The sequence below is a fragment of the Ascaphus truei genome, chromosome 14, assembly GCF_040206685.1.
Source record: "Ascaphus truei isolate aAscTru1 chromosome 14, aAscTru1.hap1, whole genome shotgun sequence".
Classification (NCBI taxonomy): Eukaryota; Metazoa; Chordata; class Amphibia; order Anura; family Ascaphidae; genus Ascaphus; species Ascaphus truei.
Genome location: NC_134496.1, coordinates 50,550,225 through 50,574,604, shown reverse-complemented (window position 1 = coordinate 50,574,604; position 24,380 = coordinate 50,550,225). Strand labels below are relative to the sequence as shown.

Genomic DNA, 24,380 nt, shown 5'->3' with positions numbered 1-24,380 from the left:
ACGGAGGGAGCGGTGGAAGGGACACGGTGCTGCTGTGTACACGGGAGGAGAGGTGGAAGGGACACGGTATTGCTGTGTACACGGAGGGAGAGGTGGAAGGGACACGGTACTGCTGTGTACACGGGAGGAGAGGTGGAAGGGACACGGTACTGCTGTGTACACGGAGGGAGAGGTGGAAGGGACACGGTACTGCTGTGTACACGGAAGGAGAGGTGGAAGGGACACGGTACTGCTGTGTACACGGGAGGAGAGGTGGAAGGGACACGGTACTGCTGTGTACACGGGAGGAGAGGTGGAAGGGACACGGTACTGCTGTGTACACGGAGGGAGCGGTGGAAGGGACACGGTACTGCTGTGTACACGGGAGGAGAGGTGGAAGGGACACGGTACTGCTGTGTACACGGGAGGAGAGGTGGAAGGGACACGGTACTGCTGTGTACACGGGAGGAGAGGTGGAAGGGACACGGTACTGCTGTGTACACGGGAGGAGAGGTGGAAGGGACACGGTACTGCTGTGTACACGGGAGGAGAGGTGGAAGGGACACGGTACTGCTGTGTACACGGGAGGAGAGGTGGAAGGGACACGGTGCTGCTGTGTACACGGAGGGAGCGGTGGAAGGGACACGGTACTGCTGTGTACACGGAGGGAGAGGTGGAAGGGACACGGTACTGCTGTGTACACGGGAGGAGAGGTGGAAGGGACACGATACTGCTGTGTACACGGAGGGAGCGGTGGAAGGGACACGGTACTGCTGTGTACACGGAGGGAGAGGTGGAAGGGACACGGTACTGCTGTGTACACGGAGGGAGAGGTGGAAGGGACACGGTACTGCTGTGTACACGGAGGGAGCGGTGGAAGGGACACGGTACTGCTGTGTACACGGGAGGAGAGGTGGAAGGGACACGGTACTGCTGTGTACACGGGAGGAGAGGTGGAAGGGACACGGTACTGCTGTGTACACGGAGGGAGAGGTGGAAGGGACACGGTACTGCTGTGTACACGGGAGGAGAGGTGGAAGGGACACGGTACTGCTGTGTACACGGGAGGAGAGGTGGAAGGGACACGGTACTGCTGTGTACACGGGAGGAGAGGTGGAAGGGACACGGTACTGCTGTGTACACGGGAGGAGAGGTGGAAGGGACACGGTACTGCTGTGTACACGGAGGGAGAGGTGGAAGGGACACGGTACTGCTGTGTACACGGGAGGAGAGGTGGAAGGGACACGGTACTGCTGTGTACACGGAGGGAGCGGTGGAAGGGACACGGTACTGCTGTGTACACGGGAGGAGAGGTGGAAGGGACACGGTACTGCTGTGTACACGGGAGGAGAGGTGGAAGGGACACGGTACTGCTGTGTACACGGGAGGAGAGGTGGAAGGGACACGGTACTGCTGTGTACACGGAGGGAGCGGTGGAAGGGACACGGTGCTGCTGTGTACACGGGAGGAGAGGTGGAAGGGACACGGTATTGCTGTGTACACGGAGGGAGAGGTGGAAGGGACACGGTACTGCTGTGTACACGGGAGGAGAGGTGGAAGGGACACGGTACTGCTGTGTACACGGAGGGAGAGGTGGAAGGGACACGGTACTGCTGTGTACACGGAAGGAGAGGTGGAAGGGACACGGTACTGCTGTGTACACGGGAGGAGAGGTGGAAGGGACACGGTACTGCTGTGTACACGGGAGGAGAGGTGGAAGGGACACGGTACTGCTGTGTACACGGAGGGAGCGGTGGAAGGGACACGGTACTGCTGTGTACACGGGAGGAGAGGTGGAAGGGACACGGTACTGCTGTGTACACGGGAGGAGAGGTGGAAGGGACACGGTACTGCTGTGTACACGGGAGGAGAGGTGGAAGGGACACGGTACTGCTGTGTACACGGGAGGAGAGGTGGAAGGGACACGGTACTGCTGTGTACACGGGAGGAGAGGTGGAAGGGACACGGTACTGCTGTGTACACGGGAGGAGAGGTGGAAGGGACACGGTACTGCTGTGTACACGGGAGGAGAGGTGGAAGGGACACGGTACTGCTGTGTACACGGGAGGAGAGGTGGAAGGGACACGGTACTGCTGTGTACACGGGAGGAGAGGTGGAAGGGACACGGTACTGCTGTGTACACGGGAGGAGAGGTGGAAGGGACACGGTGCTGCTGTGTACACGGAGGGAGCGGTGGAAGGGACATGGTACTGCTGTGTACACGGAGGGAGAGGTGGAAGGGACACGGTACTGCTGTGTACACGGGAGGAGAGGTGGAAGGGACACGATACTGCTGTGTACACGGAGGGAGCGGTGGAAGGGACACGGTACTGCTGTGTACACGGAGGGAGAGGTGGAAGGGACACGGTACTGCTGTGTACACGGAGGGAGCGGTGGAAGGGACACGGTCCTGCTGTGTACACGAGAGGAGAGGTGGAAGGGACACGGTATTGCTGTGTACACGGGAGGAGAGGTGGAAGGGACACGGTATTGCAGTGTACACGGGAGGAGAGGTGGAAGGGACACGGTACTGCTGTGTACACGGGAGGAGAGGTGGAAGGGACACGGTACTGCTGTGTACACGGGAGGAGAGGTGGAAGGGACACGGTACTGCTGTGTACACGGGAGGAGAGGTGGAAGGGACACGGTACTGCTGTGTACACGGGAGGAGAGGTGGAAGGGACACGGTGCTGCTGTGTACACGGAGGAGAGGTGGAAGGGACACGGTACTGCTGTGTACACGGAGGGAGAGGTGGATATCAGTGGAAGGGACACGGTACTGCTGTGTACACGGGAGGAGAGGTGGATATCAGTGGAAGGGACACGGTACTGCTGTGTACACGGAGGGAGCGGTGGAAGGGACACGGTACTGCTGTGTACACGGAGGGAGCGGTGGATATCAGTGGAAGGGACACGGTACTGCTGTGTACACGGGAGAGGTGGAAGGGACACGGTACTGCTGTGTACACGGAGGGAGAGGTGGAAGGGACACGGTACTGCTGTGTACACGGAGGGAGCGGTGGAAGGGACACGGTACTGCTGTGTACACGGGAGGAGAGGTGGAAGGGACACGGTACTGCTGTGTACACGGAGGGAGCGGTGGAAGGGACACGGTACTGCTGTGTACACGGAGGGAGCGGTGGAAGGGACACGATACTGCTGGGTACACGGAGGGAGCGGTGGAAGGGACACGGTGCTGCTGTGTACACGGGAGGAGAGGTGGAAGGGACACGGTACTGCTGTGTACACGGAGGGAGAGGTGGAAGGGACACGGTACTGCTGTGTACACGGAGGGAGCGGTGGAAGGGACACGGTCCTGCTGTGTACACGGAGGGAGCGGTGGAAGGGACACGGTACTGCTGTGTACACGGGAGGAGAGGTGGAAGGGACACGTCCTGCTGTGTACACGAGAGGAGAGGTGGAAGGGACACGGTACTGCTGTGTACACGGAGGGAGCGGTGGAAGGGACACGGTACTGCTGTGTACACGGAGGGAGCGGTGGAAGGGACACGGTACTGCTGTGTACACGGGAGGAGAGGTGGAAGGGACACGGTACTGCTGTGTACACGGGAGGAGAGGTGGAAGGGACACGGTATTGCTGTGTACACAGGAGGAGAGGTGGAAGGGACACGGTACTGCTGTGTACACGGAGGGAGCGGTGGAAGGGACACGGTACTGCTGTGTACACGGGAGAGGTGGAAGGGACACGGTATTGCTGTGTACACGGGAGGAGAGGTGGAAGGGACACGGTACTGCTGTGTACACGGGAGGAGAGGTGGAAGGGACACGGTATTGCTGTGTACACGGAGGGAGCGGTGGAAGGGACACGGTACTGCTGTGTACACGGGAGGAGAGGTGGAAGGGACACGGTACTGCTGTGTACACGGAGGTGCGATGGTCGAGACAAAGGACACTTTGTATCAGATATTTATTTGAAAACAAGACCGTTGAGAACAGTAACATTAAATCCGGGGACGCGGAGCCCCTGCACACAGATCAGGGGGGGGCGCGTCACGGAGGTGGCACACGTTTAACAAGTAGCTCTAGTGATGTCTGGTTGGGGGTTCTGCGCACATCCCGTCGTCAGACGTGGGAACACACGGAACCTGCAGGGAGAACAAGGGATTCAGGCGAAGGTGACCCAGCAGGAATCCCAAAACTTGAATACTGCTCTCCAATTGGCCGGGAGGGCCAAGAGTCCAACCCCCGTCCCCCAGTTGGTCTCCTATTGGCTGGCAGTACCTGCAGCTCTAATCATCGATGTATTCGAAGGGCTCGGGGGGTTCTGGTTCCTGCTCCTCTTCCTCAATCTTCGGCCCGTGAGCGACGACTGGTTCCACCAATTGCTCCTCCTCTTCACTCGTGTCTCTGAGGATGATGATACCGCCGATGGAGAGCTGCAGAGACAGCACACTCATTATTCTGTGTACGTGTGAATATATACATACACATCCATACACCTCCATGCAGAGACAGCACACACATTATTCTGTGTACGTGTGAATATATACATACACATCCATACACCTCCATGCAGAGACAGCACACACACACACACACACACACACACACACACACACACACACACACACCTCCATGCTGATACACACACCTCCATGCTGATACACACACACAATCCCCTTCCCTACTGGGAGACACCTTAACCCTCTCCCTGCTGTCACACCTTAACCTCTCTCCGCACTGGCACACACAAATTAACCCCTTCCCTCCCGCTGCACTCACGGGTTTGAAGGGCTGGTATCGGCCGCCCTCGGGCATGCTGAGCACTTTGAGCTGAGCTGGCATCACCCGCGCTGGGTTCTCCAGGAGCTGGAAGTTTGGTTCTGGCTCTTTCTTCTTCTCTTCTTTCTTCTCTGTCTCGTCCTGGAAATGATGGGGGGAGAGGGAGAGAGGTCAGTGTGATTGAGGGGGAGGGGTGAGTGTTAGTGAGGGGGAGGGAGGTCAATGTGAGTGAGGGGGAGATGCGGGGGCCCCTGCAGAGCGTGCACCGTGCTGGGAGGTGCCGGAGCGCGCACCGTGCTGGGAGGTGGCAGGGGTCCCTGCGGAGCACACCATGCTGGGAGGTGGCGGGGGTCCCTGCGGAGCACACCATGCTGGGAGGGTGCACGTTTAAGTTGTTTCCATGGGGAAAAAGAATATTTAAGTCTTAGCAATGTGTTAGGAATTTCAGCTTCCAACAGAAGTGTGTTTGGACCCAATACGTGATTTCTCAGTTCTTCGCCAGTGACTTCTCTGGGGGAAAATCCTGATATATGGTAAGGTAATGTTATAGGGTTTTCTGTTTTTGTTTTATCCTTTTATTTTGAGAAACTGTTTTGCATTTAGGGTAATTGTGTGTTTTTGTAATTGTTTTCTGTAATCTAAGCACTGTATTTTTCAATATATTAAAATATTTAATAAGTGATGCATTAGGCTCTGAATGAACTGACTGCACGCTCTGGAGAGAGTATTCACAGATTCGGACACATTTTGCTACAACAGATTTTTGTGTGTTAAGTGCATAGTTTTCTCTGTCATAAACAGGGACAGGACACCCTGGCAGATTTATTAATATTACATCTTTTATTTGCATTTCTCGGGTGGTGGCAGCGTATAGATATGACTGCAACTGAGTAAGGGGTTACTATTAATGCATTGGATGTATATTGCGCAGACGAAAGGTGAGTTGGCTAAAGTAGCCGTGTGTATTAACCCCGATGGCATATCTACGTCACGTGCCCACTTGTGTGCGGTTCGTGACAGGTGGTATATGGGGACGGATTTAGGGGAGATATTGTCCATTTGCGGAGGTGAAAAGTGGGACCGCTTGTGAGCGGAGTATTAACCCTTGTCCAGTATGCAGGTCACGTGCTCACAGGTGTGCCGCATGCGACACCCGTCACAACAGGGCACTGAGGGAATTGCCATCCAGCCAAATGCCCCTGGCTTGTTACCAGTGGACAGGCATCCGAGCTGGGTCAGCAGCAGGTAACTGGCATACTGTGAGTTAGCAGGGTGTGTGGAGGCTAACTCCACAGTGTTATGGGACAGGGGACTGAGCTGATGTGACTTGGAGCCATGTGTGAGGCCCCCTCTGATTCCGTACGCCTCATTAATATACCTTGTACATAATCGGGGTCTCCCGTTAAATAAAGACATGTTGGATATTACAAGTCACCTGTGCATTGCTGGCGGGTGGAACATTCTTAGCACAGAGGGCGAGACAGGGTCAGTGTATCCATGACAACGGCTTAAGCCAATCTACTGGCCAGATAACCGGACCCGCCAGTCCTGCTGGATGGTGCGTTCTGATTGGTTAGCCTGAGAGCCCCGGTGAGTATTACATGAGTCAGGTGTACGAATGTTATATAAATCAGGGCTTCTAATAACACCATTTATACTGTGCTGGGATCCAGTCACATACCCCACTGCCCCCTCCTTCAGATGCCCCCTGTGATACCCCATTATGTGCAGCCAGCGATTTCTTACCACTTCCATCTTCTCCTCCTCTTTCTTCTCTTTCTCTTTCTCCTTCTTCTTGGCCTTCGCTGTGATGGACAGAACGGCCGTGGAGACCTGAGAGAGAGAGAGCACATTTCAGCAACACTCACACAACGTGTGTTAGCTGGGCTCACAGCTCACACTACAACCCTCACACAATGTGTGTTATACCTGGGCTCACAGCTCACACTTCAGCAACACTCACACAACGTGTGTTCCCTGGGCTCTCAGCTCACACTACAACCCTCACACAATGTGTGTTATACCTGGGCTCACAGCTCATACTACAACCCTCACACAATGTGTGTTACCTGGGCTCACAGCTCATACTACAACCCTCGCACAACGTGTGTTAGCTGGGCTCACAGCTCATACTACAACCCTCACACAATGTGTGTTATACCTCGGCTCACAGCTTACACTACAACCCTCGCACAACGTGTGTTATACCTGAGCTCACAGCTCACACTACAACGCTCACACAATGTGTGTTATACCTGGGCTCACAGCTCACACTACAACCCTCACACAATGTGTGTTATACCTGGGCTCACAGCTCACACTACAACCCTCACACAATGTGTGTTATACCTGGGCTCACAGCTCACACTACAACCCTCACACAATGTGTGTTATACCTGGGCTCACAGCTCACACTACAACCCTCACACAACGTGTGTTACCTGGGCTCACAGCTCACACTACAAGCCTCACACAATGTGTGTTATACCTGGGCTCACAGCTTACACTACAACCCTCACACAACGTGTGTTACCTGGGCTCACAGCTCACACTACAAGCCTCACACAAATAGGAAATAAACAGGGGTCTCAGCCCGATACATGGGTCCTGCAGGTGGACATATGGGGGGTGGGGGGGGGGGGTCCACTGCAAACTGAAGCAGCACTGGACACCCAGAGCCTTAAAGGTAGAATCCCCCTCCCATAAAAACTAACAAAATCCGGGCAGCACAGATTGGCTGGTTGGTCGGTGTGCCCCCTATATAAAGCGTATTCCGAGGTCACGCTGCCGGCAGAGGCTGGTTGGTCCGTGTGCCCCCTATATAAAGCGTATTCCGAGGTCACGCTGCCGGGCAGAGGCTGGTCGGTCGGTATGCCCCCTATATAAAGCCCAATTCCGAGGTCACGCTGCCGGGCAGAGGCTGGTCGGTCGGTATGCCCCCTATATAAAGCCCTATTCCGAGGTCACGCTGCCGGGCAGAGGCTGGTTTGGTCGGTGTGCCCCCTATATAAAGCCCTATTCCGAGGTCACGCTGCCGGCAGAGGCTGGTTGGTCGGTATGCCCCCTATATAAAGCCCTATTCCGAGGTCACGCTGCCGGGCAGAGGCTGGTTTGGTCGGTGTGCCCCCTATATAAAGCCCTATATAAAGCCCTATTCTGAGGTCACGCTGCCGGGGAGAGGCTGGTTTGGTCGGTGTGCCCCCTATATAAAGCCCTATTCCGAGGTCACGCTGCCGGGGAGAGGCTGGTTTGGTCGGTGTGCCCCCTATATAAAGCCCTATATAAAGCCCTATTCCGAGGTCACGCTGCCGGGCAGAGGCTGGTTTGGTCGGTGTGCCCCCCATATAAAGCCCTATTCCGAGGTCACGCTGCCGGGCAGAGGCTGGGTCGGTCGGTGTGCCCCCTATATAAAGCCCTATATAAAGCCCTATTCCGAGGTCACGCTGCCGGGCAGAGGCTGGTTTGGTCGGTGTGCCCCCCATATAAAGCCCTATATAAAGCCCTATTCTGAGGTCACGCTGCCGGGCAGAGGCTGGTTGGTCGGTATGCCCCCTATATAAAGCCCTATTCTGAGGTCACGCTGCCGGGCAGAGGCTGGTTTGGTTAGTGAGAATTTTAAACAAGGACTTGGAAAGCAGAAAGTGTTGCTCACAGCATTGTCAATGGCGTTTACATCTGCTGCACTGTTCCGGGCGCGCGCTGCACTGTTCCGGGCGCGCGTCCTGCACTGTTCCGGACGAGCGCTGCACTGTTCCGGGCGCGCGTCCTGCACTGTTCCGGACGCGCGCTGCACTGGATGCATGGCGGCCATTACCCGACACATTCTGGAAATTACGGTACTGCCCACCCGAGGTTTGACAGTGGAAAATGCGCAGACATGATGGGCCAATGTCTATGGGGGATGACGCATCTAATCCGGCATTCATGGACATGGATGTCGCTGGCGTACGCCAGTGAGCCCCACCCATAACCCCCCCCCCCCCCCCAGTTTCTCTGCACCAACCTTCTCCTTCTCTTTCTCCTTGGGCACCTCCAGAGGCGCTGGGTAAGCAAACGTGGAGGGCTTGCAGTTGGATCGATACTGAACTTTTGGCATCTGGAAGGAGGTCAGAGGTCAGAGGGTGGTCGTATAACAAAAAAAACACATTAAAATGAACTCTGCGCAAATAATCATAAAAGGTTTATATCTTTCTATAATTTGTTGGAGTAACGCGGAGAAGACCGGCTGCAACCGCAGTACCTGGGAGATCATAGCGGGGGATTCATCCAGCAGTGGGGAGACACGGGCAGAATACACAGACACACGCAGAGACGCACACACACGCAGAGACGCACGCACACGCAGAGACAGTGTGCAGACTGGAGGAATTGCACCATAACCCTTCCCCTGTCCTTCTCTCTTCATGCTATCGCTATATTGCATTATTGGCCTCTCTGGCAAGGAAGGGCGTGCGCGCGTCTGTGCAGGCAGGGAAAGAGTTAATGAGAACCTCTCGTTAACAGCCCTGTCTCATTACTCAGCAGTGCTAATGAGTGGGGAGTGATCCGGCATCATAAGGTCTGTAAGAGGATTACACATTTCTCTTTTAAGTTTTTTCGGGGGCGTGTGATGCTGCAGTTACTGTAACCCCTTCAGTGCTGGAGCGGAACGAGCTTCCCCATGGGAAGAGTCAGTGATATAGACCGTACACCTTCATACCATGAGTTGACCTCTGAAGTGGGAGAACCCCGTGTGCTCACCTTGTGGTCCTTGTTGAGTCCGATGACGCAGGTCGGGGTGAAGGCGAGAGACAGAAAGTGTGACAGGGGGAACCAGAACCAGAACTGAGTAAAGACCAAAACTCCAACCACAGAGGGCATGTGCGTGTGACCCGTGCGAGACTGCAGCGAGATAGTCACGTTGTGACCACCTGCGGGGAAGAGAGAGCGTCAGAACAAGAACAGGAGTGACAATGCCCTGTGGAACCCTTTTTTGATATGTATGGACAGCGGCAGTGACAGACAGACAGACCGACAGACACACACACACACGCAGTACTAGCCTCTCCCTCACACACACTACGACCCCATGCATACACAGCACAGGTACAGTGCGGACAGCGGCAGTGCCAGGCTCCCCCTCTCACACACTACTAAACTATGACATGTATAAACAGCACAGGTACAGCACAGGCAGCGATAGTGCCAGCCTTCCCCTCACACTACTACACCATGCCATGTATACAGAGCACAGGTACAGTGCGGACAGCAGCAGTGCCAGCCTCCCCTTCACACTACTTCACCATGCCATGTATATACAGCAGAGGTACAGCAGAGGCAGCGGAAGTGCCAGCCCCCCTCACACACATCACTACACCATGACATGTATACACAGCAGATACAACGCGGGCAGTGGCAGTGCCAGGCTCCCCCCTCACACCCACTTCCAACCCGTGCGCTTTACCCATTAGATTGTAAACTCTTCATATCAGGGATTTCCTTCTATTCCTCCCACACACACAGTGACAGCCTGGCCTCAAAGCCCTGCTCTTTCTAGGAAGTGCAGAGGGAAGCTCAAGCGTGCAGCCGAGGGGTTAATACAAAGTGCCCGGCAAGGGCAGGCCTTCCTCCGGCAGACTGGGGTGAAGAGGGCAGCACGCAGGGTCATTACCGCTGAGGGGCCTGGTGCAGCCGGCTAATAACATTACAAAGCCATTAGCCGCCGGCTCGCAGAGCAAAGCAATACATACACAGTGACATTCCTGCAGCGCTGTTAACCCACTGGGTGCTGCAGGGATATCCACAACACACCCTGTGCATCACAGCCTCATGAACCCAAGGGCCTTACTGCAAATACAAACGGTATATCCAAAGATCCCTCTATAACACCACTTAATGCCATCACTGTCAGAGAAAGCGACACCACACTGGAAAACAAGCCATGCAAGCGCCTCTGACAGGCAATGCATGAAGTGAAGCCTTCTGGGAATAGCTATAGGACACAAGCATGTTCACAGAGATGCCAAGGCAGCAAACATACAGACATTACTCTGTGTGTCAGGGATTAAAAGCTTCATGAACTGTGCCCCCTGACACACAGCATCACACCCGCCCCCTCCCCCTCCCCCTCTCACCTGCATCCAGAATCCCCTGGGCCAGGATCGCTCCGAACTTGGCCATGACATCATCATGCTTGTCATTAATCACTTTGGAGTAGAGCTGACGGAATTGGCTGACCTGAGAGGGACAGAGGGAGGGAGAGAAGGTCAGAGGGAGGGAGAGAGGGTAACGAGGGAGAGGGTCGGGAGGGAAGGAGAGAGGGTCGGGAGGGAAGGAGAGAGGGTCGGGAGGGAAGAAGAGAGGGTCGGGAGGGAAGGAGAGAGGGTCGGGAGGGAAGGAGAGAGGGTCGGGAGGGAAGAAGAGAGGGTCGGGAGAGAGGAGAGAGGGTCAGGAGGGAAGGAGAGAGGGTCGGGTGGGAAGGAGAGAGGGTCGGGAGGGAAGGAGAGAGGGTCGGGAGGGAAGGAGAGAGGGTCGGGAGGGAAGAAGAGAGGGTCGGGAGAGAGGAGAGAGGGTCAGGAGGGAAGGAGAGAGGGTCGGGTGGGAAGGAGAGAGGGTCGGGAGGGAAGGAGAGAGGGTCGGGAGGGAAGGAGAGAGGGTCGGGAGGGAAGGAGAGAGGGTCGGGAGGGAAGGAGAGAGGGTCGGGAGGGAAGGAGAGAGGGTCGGGAGGGAAGGAGAGAGGGTCGGGAGGGAAGGAGAGAGGGTCAGAGGGAGAGGGTCAGAGGGAGGGGGAGAGGGTCAGAGGGAGGGGGAGAAGGTCAGAGGGAGGGGGAGAAGGTCAGAGGGAGGGAGAGAAGGTCAGAGGGAGGGGGAGAAGGTCAGAGGGAGGGGGAGAAGGTCAGAGGGAGGGGGAGAAGGTCAGAGGGAGGGAGAGAAGGTCAGAGGGAGGGGGAGAAAAATATCAGAGGGAGGGATAGAGGGTCGGGAGGGAGGAATAGAGGGTCGGGAGGGAGGGATAGAGGGTCGGGAGGGAGGGATAGAGGGTCGGGAGGGAGGGATAGAGGGTCGGGAGGGATAGAGGGTCGGGAGGGATAGAGGGTCGGGAGGGAGGGATAGAGGGTCAGAGGGAGGGAGAGAGGGTCAGAGGGCTGCACTGCAGAGAGACATTAACCCGACAGGAGGGGGTTGGGGGTGGTGTGATTAAGGATTTGGTTTTGGGGATGGGGGGCCCAGTTCCTGCTTGGGAAACTTGTATTCCAAGCCATGTTGGGAAACCTTGCTCTTCCCAGGACAAACATGAAATTACGGCGAGTATCTCACTGCACCTTTCAGAACACAATGTCTGAAATAAGCACTTCTCCCCTTTATGTATTATTTATATGATTGATTGTCACGTATGTTACTGCTGTGAAGCGCTATGTACATTAATGGCGTACATACACACATACATACAAATTAGCAAGGTGTTAAATGAAATGATGGTAATTTGTCTGCATACGCGGCTGAGATTGGAATGGATCCTCCAGGTCTGTGAGTGTAACCTCACCCAGTGACACGTTAAGCAGTAAACCCGGAGTATGACTTCCGGACAGGATATCCCCGCTGCCGTGCTGAGGGTTATAGCTGGTAAAGCCCCTTTATTCACAGTGTGTGTGATACACAGTGCCAACACACGGTGCCGTGTAGGTCAGGCACACAGCTTGTGACTGTCGCACACACAGCTGAACGTCACGTCGCCGCTCTCCAGCCGTTCTGAGGGGGTCCCTGAACTGGAGAGGATTTAGCAGGGGGCGCCGCCCGGCCGGACACGTGGGACAGTGACAGGTGGGAGGGCTCTGCGGACGATCTCCGCTGTAATCACATCTGCAGGAAGCAGAGCACCGATGAGGCAGACGCAGAGCAGACCTCATGCTCTGCCGGCGCCGGCCCGCTCGGGGGGCACTGATCAGGATGCCCAACACGGGGCTCTAGCAGGACCCATCACAGTGACCAGAGGCACACGGGGGTCTGGCAGGGGGGAGGGGCACTGATCAGGATGCCCAACACGGGGCTCTTGCAGGACCCATCACAGTGACCGGAGGCACACGGGGGTCTGGCAGGGGGGAGGGGCACTGATCAGGATGCCCAACACGGGGCTCTTGCAGGACCCATCACAGTGACCGGAGGCACACGGGGGTCTGGCAGGGGGGAGGGGCACTGATCAGGATGCCCAACACGGGGCTCTAGCCGGACCCATCACAGTGACCAGAGGCACTCAGGGGTCTGGCGGGGGGCAATAAATGGTGATGCTGGCTTAACCCCATCACTGCTGGAGGGAAAGCAATGGGTGTGTACTCGGAGCAAGCAATATTAACAGGCCAGGAAGGCCTAATAGAATAAAGGTCCCAGTTATTAGAAGGGACAGGCTCGTAGTGCCCACTTTTAGTAGCGAAACATGTCCAGGATCTGGAGCTCGTGACATTTTAACGAACCAATAAGAGTTCTTCATAGGAGTGACAGCGTTTAGAGCTCCCCAAACCTCACAGGTCTCTTGTTCACACTCACACACACTCACACACTCACACACACACACTCTGTACACCATTGCTGGTCATTAAAAGGTATCGCAACTCAGAACAGAAAATGGTTTGTAGCCCCCTCCCCCGCAGTATGAGGGCGACGCGAGCACGATTCCTACCGGCGGTGTTTGTCGGCGGTACCTCGCTCCCCCTCTCCCGGTCTCTGGAGGAGCATGACTTGGCAGGGGGGGGGGGGTCCTTCCAGGAAGAGGCAGCGAGCCGCGAGTCTGAGTCACCCTGTGCCCGTTCCGCTCTGCGCATGGCGGCTCTGGCGGCGGCCGGGACAGACTTTTTTGGGTGATATTTTATAGACTGTTTATTTGACTTTTCTGTGGAGTTCTCCCAGACTGAACGCTCGGCAGAGATTCAAATACCAAAGTGAGGAGGCAATCTGAGATCAGGATAAACGCAGGGAGCGGAGGCGCGAGGGCACCTGGGAACGCCCTGCCCAAGGTGTGCGTGTTTGGGGGGGGGGGGGGGGGGCACGCTTGTTATAATGTTGCGAGTATGGCGAACTTCTGCACCATATATATATATTTACATTACCTGAACGTACAACGCGAGTTTTAGTACTCCAGGCCTCAAGGGCCGCCAACAGGTCAGGTTTTCAGACTATACTTGCTTCAGCACAGGTGGCTCAACCAGTGGCTAAGTCTTCAAGTGCACCGCCTGTGCTGAAGCAGGGATAGCCTTAAAACCTGGCGGCCCTTGAGGACTGGAGTTGGCCGCCCCTGTCATATATACAACCATGGAACAGACGGAAGCGCGCGTGTCCCGTGGGCGCGCGTGTCGCGTGGGCGCGCGTGTCCCGTGGGCGCGCGCGGGGAACAGGGACAGGAACACGCTTTGGGATTACTCGGCCTTGTTGCTCTCGTGTGATTCCCGTGTGGGGGATCGCCATAAAGCGGAGACAGAGCGAGTACATCACATCGGAGCTCCCGGTGGGGAGAGGGGAGGGATGGAAATGGGGCCGTTTAGGGGATTCAGACAATTTCCAGATGATAATAAGTATGTGATTTACAGGTCGGCGGGGAACGCTCTTCCCAGGGAGCACAGGGCGGTGTGCCGATTAACCCCTTCAGTACAGGAGGAGAGCGCGGTGCTGCCCTGGGATCAGCACAGGAGACCGCTGCGTGCAGCTCTGGGATTAAGCCCCGCAATGCTCCAGCCCCTGCCCCGTCTCACCTTGGGGCAGGTGACCTCCGTCTGCTGGATCATGATCAGGGCGGAGGAGATGAGGGCGCCCTGCCGCACGTAATTCACAGGGTCGTTAGTCATGGGCTCCAGGAGGTTAATGGCTTCCTGTAACAGAGAAGGGGACATTTTAGATTGCAAGCTCTTCAGCCATGCACTTATTGCACCATTACTCCCAGCGCCGGACCTGTGCACGCGGGTCCCACCTTGTTCCCGGTTCCAGAGCAGCAGATTCCCAGGGCCATGGCTGCTCCGTATCGTACGTGGGGGTTGTAGCTCTCAGAGAGCAGGGACACCACACTCGGGCATTGCTCCGGGGTCCTGCAGGGAGAGGAGGGGACGAATGGTCAGTGGGGTGGGGGTATCTGGAGGGGACAGAGCAGGGAACACGTGGACGGTGCATGTGAGAGATTCCACAGTGGGGAACGAGCTCAGATCTCAGAAACCGGTTTATCAAAGTTATTAGGGCAAAAATACAGCTTCTAAAAGCCCTCAAACTTCTCCCAATGCCTCCTCCTATTGCCCATATAACCTCTCCCTATAACTCCTCCTATTGCCCATATAACCGCTCCCTATAACTCCTCCTATTGCCCATATAACCGCTCCCTATAACTCCTCCTATTGCCCATATAACCGCTCCCTATAACTCCTCCTATTGCCCATATAACCGCTCCCTATAACTCCTCCTATTGCCCATATAACCGCTCCCTATAACTCCTTCTATTGCCCATATAACCTCTCCCTATAACTCCTTCTATTGCCCATATAACCGCTCCCTATAACTCCTTCTATTGCCCATATAACCTCTCCCTATAACTCCTTCTATTGCCCATATAACCTCTCCCTATAACTCCTTCTATTGCCCATATAACCTCTCCCTATAACTCCTTCTATTGCCCATATAACCTCCCCCTATATCTCCTCCTATCACTCCATATAACCTCCCTCTATATCTCCTCCTATCACTCCATATAACCTCCCCCTATATCTCCTCATATCTCTCCATATAACCTCCCCCTATAACTCCTTCTATTGCCCATATAACCCCTCCCTATATCTCCTCCTATTGCCCATATAACCTCCCCCTATATCTCCTCCTATCACTCCATATAACCTCTCCCTATAACTCCTTCTATTGCCCATATAACCTCCCCCTATATCTCCTCCTATCACTCCATATAACCTCCCCCTATATCTCCTCATATCACTCCATATAACCTCTCCCTATAACTCCTTCTATTGCCCATATAACCTCCCCCTATATCTCCTCCTATTGCCCATATAACCTCTCCCTATAACTCCTCCTATCACTCCATATAACCTCCCCCTATATCTCCTCCTATCACTCCATATAACCTCCTCCTATCTCTCCTCCTATCACTCCCTATAACGCCTCCTATCACTCCCTATAACGCCTCCTATCACTCCCTATAACGCCTCCTATCTCTCCTCCTATGAACACAAAGCTTTATCCCCATTCTGTTCCTATCATTAATCTCCTGAATTCCGCGATCTTTCTGCGAACACACTAACGTTTCCTGTGTAGCAGGGACATGGCTGCAGCGATGTATCAGGCAGGGGGGCGCTGGTGCTGGGCACACGCAGTATTAACACACAAATTAAATAAACCGCTGGCACTAATATCACAAGACGGTAATAAGGATACATTGGTCAGCCTGCTGTGCAAACATCTGTACTATACACTGACTGGGTTATTCCTCTGATGGGACAACACGCGGAGGGGCCCGCGCGCGTAAAATCCAGAATACGCGAGGAGGGAGAGCGGACCCGGCAGGGGTGGGGGGCGCAAGGAGGGAGAGCTGACCCGGCAGGGGTGGGGAGGGACGCAAGGAGGGAGAGCTGACCCGGCAGGGGTGGGGAGGGGCGCAAGGAGGGAGAGCAGACTCGGCAGGGGAGCGCGACGGCGCGAAGAGGGAGAGCAGAGCTGGCAGGGGGATGGGGTGGGGTGGGGGCGCTAGGAGGGAGAGCAGACCCGGCGGGAGGGAGGGCACAAGGATGGAGAGCAGACCTGGCAGGGGGCGCTAGGAGGGAGAGCAGACTATGCAGGGGTGGGGGCACTAGGAGGGAGAGCAGACCCGGCGGGGGGAGGGCACAAGGATGGAGAGCAGACCCGGCAGGGGGATGGGGTGGGGGCGCTAGGAGGGAGAGCAGACCCGGCGGGGGAGAGGGGGGGGGGGGCAACCAAGAATGGAGAGCAGACCTGGCAGGGGGGTGCGAGGAGGGAGAGCAGGGGGGGGGGGGAGAGAAAGGGTGGATCCCCCAGAGGGTGGGTCCCACACTGCAGCGTTGTACAAGAATGTAAAGAGCAGGGAGAGGTGGCAGCAGACGGCCATAATGCTAACACGCTACCTGTCACCCCCAGCCTGGCCATGCTCCATACACAGAGAGGTGGGGGGGGGGGGGGGGAGGCTGCCCTGTCACCCCCAGCCTGGCCATGCTCCATACACAGGGAGGTGGGGGGGGGGGGGGCTGCCCTGTCACCCCCAGCCTGGCCATGCTCCATACACAGAGAGGTGGGGGGGGGGGCTGCCCTGTCACCCCCAGCCTGGCCATGCTCCATACACAGAGAGGTGGGGGGGGGGGGGGAGGAGGCTGTCCTGTCACCCCCAGCCTGGCCATGCTCCATACACAGAGAGGTGGGGGGGGGGGGGCGCTGCCCTGTCACCCCCAGCCTGGCCATGCTCCATACACAGAGGTGGGGGGGGGGGGGGAGAGCCTGCCCTGTCACCCCCAGCCTGGCCATGCTCCATACACAGGGAGGTGGGGGGGGGGAGGCTGCCCTGTCACCCCCAGCCTGGCCATGCTCCATACACAGGGAGGTGGGGGGGGGGGGGGGGGAGGCTGCCCTGTCACCCCCAGCATGGTCATGCTCCATACACAGGGAGGTGGGGGGGGGGGGAGGCTGCCCTGTCACCCCCAGCCTGGCCATGCTCCATACACAGAGAGGTGGGGGGGGGGGGAGGAGGCTGCCCTGTCACCCCCAGCCTGGCCATGCTCCATACACAGAGTTGGGGGGGGGGAGGCTGCCCTGTCACCCCCAGCCTGGCCATGCTCCATACACAGAGAGGTGGGGGGGGTGAGGGGGGAGGGCTGCCCTGTCACCGCTCCATAGAGAGAGAGGGGGGGGGGGGTGTAGAGAGACGCGATGACAAACCGCCCCGGGCGCAGAGCGGGCCTGCACACTTCCCTGTATTTACGTTCCTTTCCCAAGAGACAATACGAGGAATTCTGAGACCATAACAGCAGCAGCAGCAGCAGCAACAGCAGCAGCAGCAGCAGCAGCAGCAGCAGCAGCAGCAGCAGCAGCTTCCCTTTACAGAGCCGAAGCTCAACAAGTAGTTCCTGGATTATCTCACTGCCTTTGAAGTGGGTGAGCCCAGTTCAAAGGTCAGCGTCAGCTCCTTGGGCAAGATGCACTTTCTGTGCCTCAGGCACAGACATTGGATTGTGAGCTCTTCAGGGCAGGCCATTATTGTGCCCACAAAATCCCACACGCAGCTTTGCGGACACTGCCGGAGCTACATAGGAAACATACTGTAGTGCCAGGTTTCCCCTGTACATGCAGCCTTCTCCGGGGTGCAATTCCAGTGCTCTCCTCTCCAAAAAACAGTGATCCCATCACCTGCCGCGGACTGCAGGAGACCAGGCTGGGATTGGACCTCACGACCAAACCCTTAACCCCTACACCAGGTCTTTTAGACACAGACAGACACACACAGACCTTTGAGTTGTTCTCGCACCGAGTGAGAACATTCCCTAATGTCCCGGATTCCTTCGGAGGCTCTTCCCCTGCTCGTTACCGCTCGAGGTTTCATCGGCTCCTGCTACGCTGCCCGGCTGTTAGAGCCCCGATTGTGTTTAGTGCTTTACACAAATATACAGTGTTAGCCAACACCAGAACGATGGAGAGCGCAGACCGTGTGCGTCACCCTCCCAGAATGTATATCATCACATGGAATCACTGGGCACAAACTTAAGTATACCACTTCAGAGACTAGTAACTTGACCGCACCTGATGGTAACCCAATTGCGAGGTACTTTATTTGCTTAACATGTAAACAGCAAGGTGGTTGTGAGGGACCAATATAATAGGAGGTAGTGATGCACTGCAGAAGTGTGGTTACCACTTCCTAACCCACAGACAGCCACTAATGGTGGCCCCACAACAGTGTCCGACTCCTCAGAGTGTTATGAAATGAAAAAAAGCAGAAAACCCTTCAAAAGAAAGGGAACATCTGACAGGTCTAATTCCATGCATATAATCTGAGCAGGGAGGGCAGTGAGGGGCAGCGGGCACAAGTCTCCCCACCTCTCCCCCTGCCCACTCTGGGCAAGAACAAGGAAACAATCCAAGTTATTCTGAGTTTGTGTGAGGAGAAACTCCTCTTTATGCAGGGCTCCTGCCAAGACCCACCAGTGAGAGGAGAGAGAGAATATCACAGAGTCAGGTATGGAGGAGAGAGATAATATCACAGAGTCAGGGATGGGAGAGAGAGATAATATCACAGAGTCAGGGATGGGAGAGAGAGATAATATCACAGAGTCAGGGATGGGAGAGAGAGATAATATCACAGAGTCAGGGATGGGAGAGAGATAATATCACAGAGTCAGGGATGGGAGAGAGAGATAATATCACAGAGTCAGGGATGGGAGAGAGAGATAATATCACAGAGTCAGGGATGGGAGAGAGAGAGAATATCACAGAGTCAGGGATGGGAGAGAGAGATAATATCACAGAGTCAGGGATGGGAGAGAGATAATATCACAGAGTCAGGGATGGGAGAGCGAGAGATAATATCACAGAGTCAGGGATGGAGGGGAGAGATAATATCACAGAGTCAGGGATGGGAGAGAGATAATATCACAGAGTCAGGGATGGGAGAGAGATAATATCACAGAGTCAGGGATGGGAGAGAGAGATAATATCACAGAGTCAGGGATGGAGGAGAGAGAGAATATCACAGAGTCAGGGATGGGAGAGAGAGATAATATCACAGAGTCAGGGATGGAGGAGAGAGATAATATCACAGAGTCAGGGATGGGAGAGAGAGAGATAATATCACAGAGTCAGGGATGGGAGAGAGATAATATCACAGAGTCAGGGATGGAGGAGAGAGATAATATCACAGAGTCAGGGATGGGAGAGAGATAATATCACAGAGTCAGGGATGGGAGAGAGAGATAATATCACAGAGTCAGGGATGGAGGAGAGAGAGAGAATATCACAGAGTCAGGGATGGGAGAGAGAGATAATATCACAGAGTCAGGGATGGAGGAGAGAGATAATATCACAGAGTCAGGGATGGGAGAGAGAGAGATAATATCACAGAGTCAGGGATGGGAGAGAGATAATATCACAGAGTCAGGGATGGAGGAGAGAGATAATATCACAGAGTCAGGGATGGGAGAGAGATAATATCACAGAGTCAGGGATGGGAGAGAGATAATATCACAGAGTCAGGGATGGGAGAGAGATAATATCACAGAGTCAGGGATGGGAGAGAGATAATATCACAGAGTCAGGGATGGAGGAGAGAGAGATAATATCACAGAGTCAGGGATGGGAGAGAGATAATATCACAGAGTCAGGGATGGGAGAGATAATATCACAGAGTCAGGGATGGAGGAGAGAGAGATAATATCACAGAGTCAGGGATGGGAGAGAGATAATATCACAGAGTCAGGGATGGGAGAGAGATAATATCACAGAGTCAGGGATGGAGGAGAGAGAGAGAATATCACAGAGTCAGGGATGGGAGAGAGAGATAATATCACAGAGTCAGGGATGGGAGAGAGATAATATCACAGAGTCAGGGATGGGTGAGAGATAATATCACAGAGTCATGGATGGGAGAGAGATAATATCACAGAGTCAGGGATGGGAGAGAGAGATAATATCACAGAGTCAGGGATGGGAGAGAGATAATATCACAGAGTCAGGGATGGGAGAGAGATAATATCACAGAGTCAGGGATGGGAGAGAGATAATATCACAGAGTCAGGGATGGGAGAGAGATAATATCACAGAGTCAGGGATGGGAGAGAGAGATAATATCACAGAGTCAGGGATGGAGGAGAGAGATAATATCACAGAGTCAGGGATGGGAGAGAGATAATATCACAGAGTCAGGGATGGACGATAGAGATAATATCACAGAGTCAGGGATGGGAGAGAGATAATATCACAGAGTCAGGGATGGGAGAGAGAGATAATATCACAGAGTCAGGGATGGAGGAGAGAGAGGTAATATCACAGAGTCAGGGATGGAGGAGAGAGATAATATCACAGAGTCAGGGATGGGAGAGAGATAATATCACAGAGTCAGGGATGGGAGAGAGAGGTAATATCACAGAGTCAGAGAAGAAAAAAAAAGAGAGAGAAACCTTACCTTTTCTATAACTCCACCTATTTTATAGGTACTAGAAGCCCGCCCCACAGGATGTGTTCACAAAGCTGTTATAACACATGCTCTGTATTATAACTGCAATGCTTCTTATTATGTTAAAAAATCTACAAATGTTACAGTGAACCTGATGATGCGAAGATCAATGTCTACAGTGACGTTACTGCGTTGTGAAAAAGATTGAAATAAAAAAATTACAAAAATGAAGTTTTCTATAACATAAATCATTCTTTTGATAACCTGACCCCGAGAGTTTTCCAGGACGGGTCATTACAATGTCCGAGACTGCAGGCCCATTACTACAGAACTCAAACGCCTGCCCCACCCTTCACCCTAAAGGTATGTACTGTGCCACCCATGCAAGATCATGCAGTATCACCCAAATACTGTCACTCTGCCCTTCTCCAGGGCGGCCAGAGAAAAGGCCACGGCCGCCTGACCTTCCTGGATGACCTTCCTGGGAATATCCGTCTCACGTGTTCAATTAACCCTTTCACTGCACAAAGAAACCTGCTGCTGGCAGGAAAGGCGTTAATGGGTTTCATGACACTCGACTCATTGTCAGTTGTGCACACAGAGCATGAAATTAACTCACACACTCGCTGTGAAAGGGTTAAACAAAGACCGTGCTGGTTAGGACGCACACACCGCCATGCTGGGAATTGCAGGGTTAATGTACAGAAGTGTCTGCACAGTGTGCGAGGGCAGGAAAGTTCAGTTCCGTGGAAGGAGAGCGAGTCTGGATAATTTCACGTGCAGTTATTGTATACACAGAACAGGCAGCACATATATATATATACATATATACATACATATATATACATACATACATATATATATATATATATATATACATATATATATATATACATATATATACATATACATATATATACATATACATATATATACACATACACATATATATACACATACACACACACACACACACACACACACACGATAAAAAATCACTGGCACTCCAATAGAAATTCAATAATGAATAGGTGCATGTCCCATATAAATAATAAAAGTATACATTACCGCATAGCAGCAAAAAGGGAGACAGCACTCAGGTGAATGAAAATAAATGTATAAAATACAGCACATAACTCCAACGTTTCGATCCCTGAGGAAGATCCCCCTGTGGGATCGAAACGTTGGAGTTATGTGCTGTATTTAATACATTTATTTTCATTCACCTGAGTGCTGTCTCCCTTTTTGCTGCTATGCGGTAATGTATACTTATATACACATATAGATATACATATACATATATATATATATATATATATATATATACACATATAGATATACATATACATATATATATATATATATATATATACACATATAGATATACATATAATAAAAAATAAATAGATGATACCGTTCTATGGCTAACGAAATGCTTTTATTTGTGCGAGCTTTCGAGATACACTGATCTCTTCTTCCGGCGATGTTACAATGAATGAAGCAAGCAAAGGGTATACTTAAAAACAGTGTCTCTTGGAATGTTATCTGTGCTTGTCCCTCCCCCGTGTGTGGATGGGATTTATGGCTAGAGGTGTCAAAAGGTTCCTGAAAGCAAGTGATTTAAGAGTGTGTGTATCTGTGTGAATATAAATGAATGGGGAGCCCACAGTACTGTAAAGCACTGTACACACCATGGGCTCTCCATGCATTTATATTCACACAGATATACACACACACACACTTACATCACTAACTTTCAGGAACCATTTAACACCTCTAGCCATAAAACACATCCACACACGGGGGAGGGACGAGCACAGATAACATTCCAAGAGACACTGTTTTTAAGTATACCTTTTGCTTGCTTCATTCATTGTAACATCGCCGGAAGAAGAGATCAGTGTATCTCGAAAGCTCGCACAAATAAAAGCTTCTCGTTAGCCACAGAACGTATCTATTTATTTTTTGATTATATATATATATATATACACATATGTATATATATATATATATATGAATATATATGTGCTGCCTGGTCTGTGTATACAATAACTGCACGTGAAATTATCCAGACTCGCTCTCCTTCCACGGATCCCGACGGGACCCGTACAGCCCAACGCGAGACCCAATCTCCGGCCAGGGGCACAGACACGCGCTCCCAGAGTCCCCAGCACCCGTAACCCCTTCCGTGCCAGAGGCCTACAACATCCCCCAGCAATATACTGGGGTAGCCCAACACTATTACTTAAGTGCCACCAACAGGCCAGGTTTTAAGGATACTCCTGCTTCAGCACAAGTGGCTCAGTCGAAGACTGCACTCCCTGTGCTGAAGCAGGGATATCCTGAAAACCTGGCCTGTTGGTGGCCCTTGATGACTAGAGTTGGCCCCCCCTGCACTAGTACCCGGCAGTGATACGCCGCAGTGATACGCCGCTATGCACCGCGAGTAGGCAGGCACTGCATTGGGTAGTGGTTTCTTTTAGACATCTCAGTGAACCCTTGACCCCTCTGGTACTGAAGCGGTTAATCATTCTTTTTTTGTACACGCGCAGAAAGACCCCGATTTGTACAATAACCCGCTCTACTTTCCCCTGTTCTCGTGGAACCGACACACGGAAACACGGCAATTACCTGCACGTGGGCGCTCTGTTACCCCCCGCTCCCAGCACACGAGGGGTTAAATGTTTCTCCCCTGGAATGGGAGTAAGGGCAGAGAAGCCCCTGAGGAGGCTGCTGGATGGGGTGGGAGGGGCAGGAGGGAAAGGAAAGGAGCTCCGGGTCCTGGCCGCTCTCCTGCTGTGAAACGCCGTTACTTTCCCTGCGTGGAGAGCGTCGGGTGAGAGTGCAGAGACAGAGCGCATCGGGGGGGGGGGGCGAGAGAGCATGCATTGAGGCGGACGAGAGAGTGCAGAGACAGAGAGCCCGAGGAGGGGGGGGAGAGAAGAGTGCAGAGACAGAGCACACGGGGGGAGGGGGGGGGGGGAAGAGCACATCGAGAGGGGGGAGAGAGAGAGAGTGCAGACAGAGCGCAAGGAGGTGGGCGAGAGAGCGCGCATTGAGGCGGACAAGGAAGTGCAGATACAGAGAACCGGGGGGGGGGGGGGGGGAGAGAGAGAGAGAGAGCGAGAAGAGTGCAGAGATAGAGCACACGGGGGGCGAGTGAGAGCGCATGGGGGGGGGGTCGAGAGAGCGCATGGGGGGGGTCGAGAGAGCGCATGGGGGGAGGGGTCGAGAGAGCGCATGGGGGGAGGGGTCGAGAGAGCGCATGGGGGGAGGGGTCGAGAGAGCGCATGGGGAGGGGTCGAGAGAGCGCAGAGGACGGCGGGAGAGCGCAGAGAGGACGGCGGGAGAGCGCAGAGAGGACGGCGAGAGAGCGCAGAGAGGACGGCGAGAGAGCGCAGAGAGGACGGCGAGAGAGCGCAGAGAGGACGGCGAGAGAGCGCAGAGAGGACGGCGAGAGAGCGCAGAGAGGACGGCGAGAGAGCGCAGAGAGGACGGCGAGAGAGCGCAGAGAGGACGGCGAGAGAGC

At 54.1% G+C, this 24,380-nt stretch overlaps 1 protein-coding gene across 2 annotated transcripts in view; it reads right to left on the bottom strand.

The window, feature by feature from the left end:
• Positions 1–3,890: 3,890 nt before the first annotated feature.
• Positions 3,891–24,380, bottom strand: part of PSMD1 (proteasome 26S subunit, non-ATPase 1) — a 76,183-nt gene continuing 55,693 nt past the window's right edge. For both annotated transcript variants that reach the window (XM_075570949.1, XM_075570950.1), the window contains exons 17-25: positions 14,657–14,771; positions 14,442–14,558; positions 10,836–10,938; positions 9,463–9,632; positions 8,726–8,818; positions 6,469–6,555; positions 4,723–4,863; positions 4,222–4,376; positions 3,891–4,085 (exon numbers count right to left, since the gene is read on the bottom strand). In XM_075570949.1, the coding sequence (XP_075427064.1) occupies positions 4,230–4,376; positions 4,723–4,863; positions 6,469–6,555; positions 8,726–8,818; positions 9,463–9,632; positions 10,836–10,938; positions 14,442–14,558; positions 14,657–14,771 (973 nt within the window). In that variant the 3' untranslated portion in view covers positions 3,891–4,085; positions 4,222–4,229. The remainder of the gene's footprint in view (positions 4,086–4,221; positions 4,377–4,722; positions 4,864–6,468; positions 6,556–8,725; positions 8,819–9,462; positions 9,633–10,835; positions 10,939–14,441; positions 14,559–14,656; positions 14,772–24,380) is intronic.